The following is a 12,987-nucleotide window of genomic DNA, read 5'->3' on the forward strand; positions in this document are numbered from 1 at the left end:
AGTTACAATTAAATCTTTTATCCTGTTTAATTTTCCATGAAGTACATCAAATTCCATGCTAAATTAATTAATTATTTCATTATCAATGTTAATAATATATATTTTCTCATTTTAAGTTATTCATTTGTATTATAATTCTCATCCTGTTGAACTAAAAATCAATTTTTTAGTTTTATAATTATTTTAGTGAAAATCGGAAATTTTAGGAAATTCGAGAAAATCGTGAAAATCTGAAAATAAATAATGAATTGGTCACTTCTGGTTTGTGGTGAGTCACTTCCTGTTTTTTGAGTTGAGGCAGTTCCGGTTTGGGGGTAAGAGGGTGGGGTGACTGTGGTGGGGGTGCGGAGGGGGGGGGGGGGGGGGGAGGGTGGCCTGGCCTGGAACCTACCGTATACATCCACTACTGCTGTTATGACAACTATATCAGGTAAAAAGTTGAAATACCTCAAAAGATGGTTTCTTGTCATGGATTAACACAAATAAAAGGTGTAGATCTTGTTTAATAGTTTCATGAAGTTTTCAGATCTAATAAGATCTATACATAATACATATAGGTATTTTAGACTCCATGACCATGATTTAGTCTCTTATTTAGTGTTGATTAAACATTTATTTAAACATGGAAAATAGGGGCAAACAAGCAGTCGTGCCCGTCAACACACAAACACTTGTTCTGATGATGATGATGATGATGATGATGATGATGATGATGATGATGATGATGATGCCCACTCCTTTCACACCCTGACGATGCACAAGGCTACGGAAGCAGTTTCCTTGGCTATCCGGCACAATCCAGGACGGGTCGCCACTCGAAGCAAGAGTATGCTCTGAGGATCACGTGGTACTCAAGGGCACAAGGAACGCCCATTGGACAAACGTGCGGAATTCAAGGAACGGATGAAAAGAAACAAGAACCGTCCACCATGCACAAAATACATATTTCTCCTGTTACTGAAACGAAAAACAAAAACACACAGGTATACTTTTATCGATGCTTCAAATATTTCTTTAAAAATATATTAAAACTATGTCTGTCAGCCACAAAACCTGAACAATGGAACACAAACAATGGAACAAAAGCTCAATGGGAAATCGTTGCCATGAATACGATGGTAAACAAAACAGGCAGGCATGGTCAAACACTCATTGGTAGATCTACCTTGGTTCCTATACAAAGGGAACCAAACAATCAGAATGTGATAAGTAAATACACATGAACATTTTGAAAACCATGGTGCGATCTTTTTATTTGAATTGTGTTTTCCTGCTGGTGAGTTCCAATAAGAATCCCACAAAGCACCATTCTCCTGAACATTATTTTCTCCAGGGCATGTCCATGTCCATCCACTCATGTCGTCGTGCTCCTGTCCCCAATGCTAGCCACCAGGCCAGGGCAAGGCCTGTATGCAAGACTTGCACGTGAAGAAGCCGGTGAGGCAGAGCGTACAGAGCGCGAAGACCGAGACGCAGATGAGGATGCGTGTCACCGCCTCTGTGTGTGCGCCTCCTGCACAACATCGTTTCAAATGTTTGGACAAACACCGAGGGTGACATGACAAAAAACACACATGGGCAATCATAAACCCTCTTTAAATGATAGAGAGGTCTTCGTCATCATGCTTGTGGCATCATAACGCCAACAACGATATAAAACAAATAACTAATATACTTTGTGAGGTATTGAATAACAAGTACATTGCCTTGGATTATCACATTGTCACAATGTTTGTAGCTTCTCGGATGCTGCTGCTCTGATTTGGAGGATGCTGCTCTGATTTGGAGGATGCTGCTCTGATTTGGAGGATGCTGCTCTGATTTGGAGGATGCTGCTCTGATTTGGAGGATGCTGCTCTGATATGGAGGATGCTGCTCTGACTTAGAAGATGCTGCTCTGATTTGGAGGATGCTGCTCTGATTTGGAGGATGCTGCTCTGATTTGGAGGATGCTGCTCTGATTTGGAGGCTGCTGCTCTGATTTGGAGGATGCTGCTCTGATATGGAGGATGCTGCTCTGATATGGAGGCTGCTGCTCTGATTTGGAGGATGCTGCTCTGATTTGGAGGATGCGCTCTGATTTGGAGGATGCTGCTCTGATTTGGAGGCTGCTGCTCTGATTTGGAGGATGCTGCTCTGATTTGGAGGATGCTGCTCTGATTTGGAGGCTGCGCTCTGATTTGGAGGATGCTGCTCTGATTTGGAGGATGCTGCTCTGATTTGGAGGCTGCTGCTCTGATATGGAGTATGCTGCACTGACTTGGAGGATGCTGCACTGACATGGAGGATGCTGCACTGATATGGAGTATGCTGCACTGATATGGAGGATGCTGCACTGATATGGAGGATGCTGCACTGACTTGGAGGATGCTGCACTGATGTGGAGGATGCTGCACTGATGTGGAGGATGCTGCTCTGAATTGGAGGATGCTGCACTGATATGGAGGATGCTGCACTGCTTTGGAGGATGCTGCACTGATATGGAGGATGCTGCACTGATATGGAGTATGCTGCACTGACTTGGAGTATGCTGCACTGACTTGGAGGATGCTGCACTGACATGGAGGATGCTGCACTGATATGGAGGATGCTGCACTGCTTTGGAGGATGCTGCACTGATATGGAGGATGCTGCACTGACTTGGATGCTGCTGCTCTGAATTGGAGGATGCTGCACTGATATGGAGGATGCTGCACTGATATGGAGTACGCTGCACTGATATGGAGGATGCTGCACTGATATGGAGGATGCTGCACTGATATGGAGGATGCTGCACTGATATGGAGGATGCTGCACTGACCTGGAGGATGCTGCACTGATATGGAGTATGTTGCACTGACTTGGAGGATGCTGCTCTGATTTGGAGGATGCTGCTCTTATTTAGAAGATGCTGCTCTGATTTGGAAGATGCTGCTCTGATATGGAGGATGCTGCTCTGATTTAGAAGATGCTGCACTGATTTGGAGGGATGCTGCACTGATATGGAGGACGCTGCACTGATATGGAGGATGCTGCACTGATATGGAGGATGCTGCACTGATATGGAGGATGCTGCACTGATATGGAGGATGCTGCACTGATATGGAGGACGCTGCTCTGATTTGGAGGATGCTGCACTGATATGGAGGATGCTGCACTGATATGGAGGATGCTGCACTGATATGGAGGATGCTGCATGGATTAGGAGGATGCTGCACTGATATGGAGGATGCTGCACTGATATGGAGGATGCTGCACTGATATGGAGGATGCTGCACTGATATGGAGGATGCTGCACTGATATGGAGGATGCTGCATGACTTGGATGCTGCTGCTCTGAATTGGAGGATGCTGCACTGATATGGAGGATGCTACACTGATATGGAGCATGCTGCACTGATATGGAGGATGCTGCACTGATATGGAGGATGCTGCACTGACTTGGAGGATGCTGCACTGATATGGAGGATGCTGCACTGATATGGAGGATGCTGCACTGACCTGGGGGATGCTGCACTGATATGGAGTATGCTGCACTGACTTGGAGGATGCTGCTCTGATTTGGAGGATGCTGCTCTTATTTAGAAGATGCTGCTCTGATTTGGAAGATGCTGCTCTGATATGGAGGATGCTGCTCTGATTTAGAAGATGCTGCACTGATTTGGAGGGATGCTGCACTGATATGGAGGACGCTGCACTGATATGGAGGATGCTGCACTGATATGGAGGATGCTGCACTGATATGGAGGATGCTGCACTGATATGGAGGATGCTGCACTGATATGGAGGATGCTGCACTGATATGGAGGACGCTGCACTGATTTGGAGGATGCTGCATGGATTTGGAGGATGCTGCACTGATATGGAGGACGCTGCACTGATATGGAGGATGCTGCTCTGATTTAGAAGATGCTGCACTGATTTGGAGGGATGCTGCACTGATATGGAGGATTCTGCTCTGATTTAGAAGATGCTGCACTGATTTGGAGGGATGCTGCACTGATATGGAGGACGCTGCACTGATATGGAGGATGCTGCACTGATATGGAGGATGCTGCACTGATATGGAGGATGCTGCACTGATATGGAGGATGCTGCACTGATATGGAGTATGCTGCACTGATTTGGAGGATGCTGCATGGATTTGGAGGATGCTGCACTGATATGGAGGACGCTGCACTGATATGGAGGATGCTGCACTGATATGGAGGATGCTGCACTGATATGGAGGATGCTGCACTGATATGGAGGATGCTGCACTGATATGGAGGACGCTGCACTGATTTGGAGGATGCTGCATGGATTTGGAGGGTGCTGCACTGATATGGAGGATGCTGCACTGATATGGAGGATGCTGCACTGATATGGAGGATGCTGCACTGATATGGAGGCTGCTGCACTGATATGGAGGACGCTGCACTGATTTGGAGGATGTTGCATGGATTTGGAGGGTGCTGCACTGATATGGAGGATGCTGCACTGATATGGAGGATGCTGCACTGATATGGAGGATGCTGCACTGACATGGAGGATGCTGCACTGATATGCAGGATGCTGCACTGATATGGAGGATGCTGCACTGACATGGAGGATGCTGCACTGATATGCAGGATGCTGCACTGATATGGAGGATGCTGCACTGATTCGGAGCTTGCTGCACTGACATGGAGGATGCTGCACTGATTCGGAGCTTGCTGCACTGATATGGAGGATGCTGCACTGATTCGGAGCTTGCTGCACTGACTCGGAAGATACTGCTCTGATGCTGATATTTCCCCCAATATTCTGTGTTGTGTTTGTCATTGTGCGGAACACCTGATGATTGGCCTCACCTTGCTTCAACTCTTGGTTCCATGAACACGTCCAATTATGAAGGCACAGATCACAATGGTGCCCATTGAACACGGCACATTTTGTATGAGGTTCACATGTGCATATCGTGTCCAATACTGTTGTACAATTCTGCTTCATCACAAGACCTCGATCTGTCATGTAAACATTCATCAAATGAAATACGCGGTACGACAGCATTGAATCACAAAAACAAAAGTGTCCCATGCCATCATCAGGTGTCGAACATTAAAAGAAACAATTAAATGTACGTCATCATATGTGCCCTTGCGCTGGTGAATGATATTGGAATGGAGCACTTCTCCCTGAATGGTGAATGGTAACCTCTAACCACCAGAGACAAGAAGTAGAACGGCATCAGTAAAGGGCATACCTCGGCCAGGTGAACAGTTTACGTTTTGTATCCCAGAGTAGACAGGAAAATCACGACACAGAATCACATTTAATCAAAATCATCTGTCCATAACTTTTTGAGATATCGTGTAAATGTATCGTTTTTGGACCTATCTCCCAATGGTGAAGAATCACTTAAAACATTCTACTAAAGCGCGGCGTTACGCGCGCTGCTTGTGAGCAAGGAGGAAGCGGACAAGCGGTAACATATAAACGTCTTTATTGTAAGACTACACTGTAACACTGAACTCCTCCGGGCTGGTCGCCCGGGGTATATCATGAGGCCACGCCTACCCCTCGGGCGTGGCCACCGCCCACTCGGTGCGTGGAATGATGTCACCACGCCAGTGGGCTTTTGTGTCCGCCACACGCGCCCCCCCAGAATTCCCGCGCACCTGGAGGGCCAGTTTGCGGGGCAGACGAATGACCCGGCCGAAGCGCCCCCTGGCGATCGGCGGCGTCCGGGGTGCAGGGATACCAGGTGGGATGCCCCTGGCTGCCCCTGGGATGGGTGCAGGACCGGGGGGCGCCGTGGCGGCGGGGCTGGGCGGTGCCGGGGGTCCGCCCGCAGGAGGGCGGCCCCGACGTGGGGGTCGGGCCACTGGCGGTGGATGGTCCACATCGAGGTGGGCCGGCTTGAGGCGGTCTACCGAAACGCGGTCAGGAGTACCGCCGATGTCCAGGGTGAAGTGCTTCACCCCGGTCTCCAGCACGCGGAAAGGCCCGTCGTACGGGGGCCGCAGTGGTGTCCGATGGGCATCGTGGCGGACGAAGACGTACTCCGCCGTGCGAAGCTCCGGGGCGACGTGCGTCGGTGGGTGCCCGTGGCATGCCGTTGGCACCGGGGCGAACCTCTGGGCGGTCTCTTGCAGAGCAGAGCGCTGCTGTGCCGCGGACCATGGTGCGGTGGAGTCGGGGAGGAACTCGCCCGGCACCCGCAGCGGTTGCCCGAAGACCAACTCCGCCGCGGATGCGCGCAGGTCCTCCTTGGGCGCCGTCCGGAGGCCCAGCAGGACCCAGGGGAGCCTGTCGACCCAGCCGCCGTCGCGGAGGGTGGCCCGGAGCGCGGCCTTCAATGAGCGGTGAAATCGCTCACACAGGCCGTTAGCCTGGGGGTGGTAGGCCGTGGTTCGGTGCAGCCGGACCCCGAGCCCCTGCGCAACCGCCCCCCAGAGCTCCGAGGTGAACTGGGGGCCGCGGTCGGATGAGATGTCTGAGGGGGCGCCAAACCGGGCGACCCAGGTGGCGATGAAAGCCTGCGCGACATCGGCCGCCGTTGTCGACGCCAAGGGCACGGCCTCCGGCCACCGGGTGGTGCGGTCCACCATGGTGAGGACGTAGGTGAAACCCCGCGAGGGGGGCAGAGGTCCCACCAGGTCCACGTGGACGTGGTCAAACCGGCGTTCCGGCATCGTGAACGGGGCCAACGGGGCCTGGGTGTGCCGGTGCACCTTGGCGCGCTGGCACGCGAGGCACGTCCTGGCCCAGCCGCGGACGGCCTTCCGGAGGCCATGCCAGACGAACTTGTCGGCGATCAGCCTTTGGGAGGCCCTCGCGCCCGGGTGGGACAGGCCGTGGATGGCGTCAAACACCTGGCGCTGCCAGCCCGCGGGCACAATGGGGCGAGGACGCCCGAGGGAGACGTCGCACAAGAGAGCCGCGCCCGTGCCGTCGAACGGCACCTCGGTGACGCGGAGGCCCGTGACGGCGGTCCGCAAGGCCTGGACGTCGGGGTCAGCGGCCTGGTCCGCTGCCATCCGGGCATAGTCGATGCCGAGGTGGATTGCGTGGGCGACGGCCCGGGAAAGGCAATCCGCCACCGGGTTGTCCTTCCCCGCGACGTGCTGGATGTCCGTCGTGTACTCGGACACGGCCGAGAGGTGACGCTGCTGCCGGGCCGACCACGGCTCGGTGACCTTGCCCATCGCGAAGATCAGCGGCTTGTGGTCGACGAAGGCAGTGAACGCCCGGCCCTCGAGCAGATGGCGGAAGTGCCTGACCGCCAAGTGAAGTCCGAGCAACTCGCGGTCGAAGGTACTGTAACGGCGTTCGGGCGGGCGAAGCTGCCGGCTAAAGAACGCCAGCGGTTGCCAAGCTCCACGCACCCATTGCTCGTGCACCGCGCCCACCGCGTAGTCCGAGGCATCGGTGGTGAGGGCGATCGGTGCATCGGGCGCCGGGTGCGCGAGCATGGTGGCGTTAGCCAAGGCGAGCTTCGCGCCCGTGAATGCCGTGTCCATCTGCTCGGTCCAGGTAACGTCGCCTTTGCCCGGCTTACCTCGGAGAGCTTCGTGCAGGGGGCGCAGGAGCTGGGCGATACGGGGCAGGAACCGATGGTAAAAGTTCACCATGCCCAGGAACTCCTGCAGCCCTCTGATCGTGTGGGGGCGCGGAAACCCCTTCACCGCCTCCACCTTGGCCGGCAGGGGGACGGCGCCGTGCCTGGTGACACGGTGCCCCAGAAAATCGATTGTGGCGGCGCCAAACCGGCACTTTGCGGGGTTCACAATCAGGCCATGCTGGCCCAGGCGTTCGAAGAGCGTGCGGAGGTGGCGTAGGTGCTCTTCGTGGGACGCGCTGGCGACGAGGATATCGTCCAGGTAGACGTAGACAAAATCCAAGTCGCGCAGGACGCTGTCCATCAGTCGCTGGAACGCCTGAGCCGCATTCTTCAGACCGAAGGGCATGCGCAGGAACTCGAAGAGTCCGAATGGCGTGATGACCGCCGTCTTCGGGACGTCCTCCGGCCTGACGGGGACCTGATGGTAGCCGCGTATGAGGTCCACCTTCGAGAAGAAGGACCTGCCCGCCAAACGGGCGGAAAAGTCCTGAATGTGGGGGACGGGGTAGCGGTCGGGAGTCGTGGCGTCATTGAGACGGCGATAGTCCCCGCACGGTCGCCATCCCCCGCCGGGCTTCGGCACGATGTGCAGCGGCGACGCCCAAGCGCTCACTGAGCGCCGAACGATGCCGAGTCGCTCCAGGGTAGCGAACTCCGCTTTTGCCACCGCCAGCTTCGTCGGCTCGAGGCGGCGTGCCCGGGCGTAGACCGGTGGCCCGACGGTGGGGATGTGATGGGCCACCCCGTGCTTGACGGCCCCCGCCGAGAAGGTGGGCCGCGTGAGGGCCGGGAAGCCGGCGAGGAGGCGGGTGAATGCGTCCGCTGCCGGAAGCGTACAGACCAACGTGGCCGGAACCGAATCGTTCGGCAAGCCGCTTGGCAAGCCGCTCGTTGAGCTGGGCAACGCACATGCGAGCGAGCTGAACGTCTCGGCCTGGACAAGCCGTCTGCGCTTGACGTCGACCAGGAGCCCATTAGCGCACAGGAAGTCCGCGCCAAGCAGTGCCATGGGCACGTCGGCGGTGACGAACGTCCATCGGAAAACCTGCCCTCCAAACCGCAGAGAGAGGCAGCGTTTTCCGTACGTACGGATGGGCGTCCCGTTCGCGGCAAGCAGCGCGGGGTCCCCACCCGCGGCGTGCTTGTCTGACGTGCCGGCGGGAATGACACTCACCTGTGCTCCCGTGTCGCACAGGTAACGGCGCCCGGAGAAGGTGTCCGTTATGAACAGCAGGCTGCTCGAACGGCCGGCGCTCATCGCCACAATTGAGCGCCGGCCCGGGCGTTTCCCGACCCGTTGAAGGAGCACGGCGGATGACACCGCCGAGCTTCGTGGCCGAACTTGGCGTGGAACCAGCACCAGGTGGTGGAGCTGGAGGAGTGCGGCTGGCTCCGCCAGGCCGGTGGAGTCGACGGGTTTCCCCGCGGTGGCGGTTTTAGCCGCGGCGGTGGGCGGGGCGTGGCGGCGTTCACGAGGTGCGTATCAGCATGCTGCTGAACCACAGCGTGCTGTAGAAGATGATGCTGTGGAACATCAGCGTGCTGTAGAAGATGATGCTGTGGAACATCAGCGTGCTGTAGAAGATGATGCTGTGGAACATCAGCGTGCTGTAGAAGATGATGCTGTGGAACATCAGCGTCGAAGGCCGTGACGGCCACGCCAACGCTCGCCCGCGTGTCCGAAGCGGCGAAGTACTTGTCCGCCTCGGCCGCCAATGCTCGGGGTTCCGTTAGCCCGGTCCCGGCCAACGCGAGGCGAACCTGCGCTGGAAGTTGGCGACGGAAAAGCGCCCGGAATAGCGAACCGGGGGCTTCGTCGCCCAACAGTGACAGCATATGGTCCATTCGGACCGACGGGCGCGTCTCACCGAGCTCGGGGAGATCCAGGAGGCGGTCGGCCCGTGCGTCGTCCGTGAGGCTGAACGTGGCTAGGAGTAGCCGCTTGAGTGCCTCGTACTTGTGGCCGTCCGGTGGGTGGCGAAGGACGGACACAACTCGAGCGGCCGTGCCGGGCCCGAGGGAGGCGACGACGTGGCAGTAGCGCGTGTCATCGCCGGTGAGGTGCCGAAGCTGAAATTGGGCTTCGGCCTGGACGAACCAGACTTCGGCCTGAGCCTCCCAAAATTCCGGAAGTTTGACGAAGGCGGCCATGGCGATGGCGTCGCGTGTGGAAGGATCGCTCCGGCAGATCCAACGTCGAGGGTCACCAGTAAAGCGCGGCGTTACGCGCGCTGCTTGTGAGCAAGGAGGAAGCGGACAAGCGGTAACATATAAACGTCTTTATTGTAAGACTACACTGTAACACTGAACTCCTCCGGGCTGGTCGCCCGGGGTATATCATGAGGCCACGCCTACCCCTCGGGCGTGGCCACCGCCCACTCGGTGCGTGGAATGATGTCACCACGCCAGTGGGCTTTTGTGTCCGCCACACTACTAGCCGGATCCGGATCTGGATCTTCACCAAGATTGAATAGATTCTTCCTCGTCAGACATCCAACATGTCCACCAAGCTTCGTCCGAATACATCCACAACTTTTTGAGATATCCTGCTATATATCGTATTTGGCCGGTCTCCCAATGGTGAAGAATCACTTAAAACATTCTACTAGTCGGATCCGGATCTGGATCTTCACCAAGATTGAATAGATTCTTCCTCGTCAGACATCCAACATGTCCACCAAGCTTCGTCCGAATACATCCACAACTTTTTGAGATATCCTGCTATATATCGTATTTGGCCCGGTCTCCCAATGGTGAAGAATCACTTTAAAAATTATACGAGCTGGATCCGGATCTTCACCAAAATTGAATCGATTCTTCCTTGTCACACTCACAACATGTCCACCAAGTTTCGTCCAAATCCGTCCATAACGTTTGGAGATATCCTGCTATGTATCGTATTTGGCCCTATCTCCCAATGGTGAAGAATCACTTAATAAAAATTAAATAATTCTCATATCCGAATCCATATTCAGATTTTCACCAAAATTGAATCGATTCTTCCTTGTCACACACACAACATGTCCACCAAGGTTCGTCCAAATGAATCCATAACGTTTTGAGATATCCTGCTATGTATCGTTTTTGGCCCGATCTCCCAATAGTGAAAAATCACTTTAAAAATTCTAGTAGCCGGATCCGGATCCGGATCTTCACCAAAATCTAATCATTTCGTCATCGTCACATACACTTTTTCTTTGCCAAATTTCGTCCGAATCCGTCCACAACTTTTTGAGATATTTTGTTCACAAACAAAGTAACAGATAGACAGACAAACAGGGGTGAAAACATAACCTCCATCCACCTTTGGTGACGGAGGTAAAAATTCTCTAAATTGTCATAGCCCCACCGTGGTTTTAGTAATTTTACTGTACGGAGTTAAAGTCCGCCATTTGGCCATCTTTGGTCGGATGACAAAACAAAATCTTCTGCATGTGTATCATCATGTATTGACTTTGTGCCAAGTTTGAAGAAAATCGGTCCACGCATGTCTGAGAAATGGATGGGGACACGGTTAAGTAACAAATGGCGCTTTTCCATTGCACAGTACGGTTCGGTACGGTTCGGTACGGTTCGGTACGGTTCGGTACGGTTCGGTACGGTTCGGTTCGGTAATCCCTGTGTCGTTTTTCCATCGCACAACAGAACCGTGAAAATAGGCGGAGTTATCCAGGTTTTCCATCTATTTTTTTCTGATTATTATCACATGCTTTAGCTATCTTCTCTCTGGAATTGTGGTATTACAAAATGGCGGTTGGGTCTGAACATAGCGTGACGGTTCTGTGACGATTGTGATTGACCAATGAACGGTCTCCAGTGTTGCTAGCTCCACCCATAGGTCAGGATTCGGCTCGCTTCGCACCTATCCATAGCAGGAACCAAATTTAGCAGGGGTACTTAGGTACGGTACGGTTCGCTTGGCAATGGAAAAACGAAAAAACGGATTTTGGTTATGTATGGTAACATACAGTACCGCGGTGGAAAAGCGCCAAGAGTGCCTGCCAGTCGACCATGTTGGATCTGATTTCGAAACAAATGACATGTATATGCATAACCAATGATTCATTATCTGTGTGCCAAATTTGAACAACATCAAATGTCAGGAACAAGAATCCTGACAAATCTCACACTCTTACGATGTCTCTCCGAAAAGATCGACTGGACAACCCTCCCATCTACTTTCTCAACAATCCTCTCCAAGAAGTTCTGTCGCTCAAGCTTTTGGGTCTCACTATCTGCCACGATCTTTCTTGGGAAAACCACATTTCCAAGCTGGCCTCCAAAGCCAGTCGCCGACTGGGCATCCTCCGTCGTGCGAAGTCCTTCCTCGGCACACCTGAGCTCCTCACCACATACAAGGCTTTCATCCGCAGCTCAATGGAATACTGTTCTCCCCTATGGGCCGGTGCTCCTGCCTCACACCTAGCTCGGCTTCACGCTGTTAAAACCAAAGCTTTCAGAATTATTGGAATCTCCCGCGATGAAGCTATCTCTGAGGGCCTCTCACTCACTCACCGCAGGCAGGTAGGTGGGCTTTCTGTCTTCTTCCGACTCCTCTCCGGCCTTGCTCCCCCAGCTCTCTCTGTGCTTTGTCCCCCAAATATTCCTACAGGTCGCACAAGATCTGCCAGCCACCCTCTGATGGTTAAACTGCCGAAATCTCGGCTCTCTGCTCACCTTCACTCTTTCATTCCTCTTTTCTCCCGCCTCTGGAACAAACTGCCTCACTCCCTTCAATCCCACTCCTCCCTCCAGGTCTTTAAAACAGCTGTTCACCACCATCTCTTATCTTCCCCCATCCAAAACCTTGATCTTTTCTACCCCCGCTAATTCACCCCAGATCCACCTTGTTTGAAATTCCAACTTCTTTCCTGGAAGTCCTGGCAGTGTCCATATGTTTTATACCTCTCCCACCCCCCCCCCCTCCCCCCCCAAAGCCCTCGCCCTCTCTCAGATCTCTCGATGTCTCCATGTCTCTCGGTCCCTGCTCTCAAATGTTGTGTTTGTGTACTTCCCCCTCTCTCCCCATCTTGTCTACCGCTCCCGATGTTGTATGTTTTATGTGTCGGTTTGTCTTTCTGTGTGATTAATGTTCGCTCTTTCACGAGCCTCGATCTTCTTTACAAAAAAAAAAAAAAAAAAAAAGATTGGTAAATGCATGAACAAGAGATGGTTGAGAATGTGTTCAATACCGGGTTTTTTTACAACTAAAATGGCCGCCAGTCTACCAGCCGGCCATCTTTGATCAATCACAAAAATAAAGTGAGGTGCATGTGTATACCATCATGTACTGTGCTTGTTCCCAGTTATGTAGCCCTCTTTGTATCGGGTTATCTGGCCCTCTGTTTTGGGTTATCTGGCCCTCTTTGTATTGGGTTTTCTGGTCCTCTTTGCATTGGGTATTCTGGTCCTCTTTGTATTGG

General features: G+C 53.2%; 1 protein-coding gene across 1 annotated transcript in view; it reads right to left on the reverse strand.

The window, feature by feature from the left end:
- Nucleotides 1–485: 485 nt before the first annotated feature.
- The window catches only part of LOC137438281 (tumor necrosis factor receptor superfamily member 14), a 28,915-nt gene continuing 16,413 nt past the window's right edge, over nt 486–12,987 (reverse strand). Inside the window, exons 4-5 of the mRNA XM_078766407.1 lie at nt 4,812–4,964; nt 486–1,513 (exon numbers count right to left, since the gene is read on the reverse strand). Of these exons, the coding sequence (XP_078622533.1) occupies nt 1,383–1,513; nt 4,812–4,964 (284 nt within the window). The 3' untranslated portion in view covers nt 486–1,382. The remainder of the gene's footprint in view (nt 1,514–4,811; nt 4,965–12,987) is intronic.

The sequence above is a fragment of the Myxine glutinosa genome, chromosome 12 (genome assembly GCF_964187855.1).
Source record: "Myxine glutinosa chromosome 12, kmMyxGlut1.1, whole genome shotgun sequence".
NCBI classification, from domain to species: Eukaryota; Metazoa; Chordata; class Myxini; order Myxiniformes; family Myxinidae; genus Myxine; species Myxine glutinosa.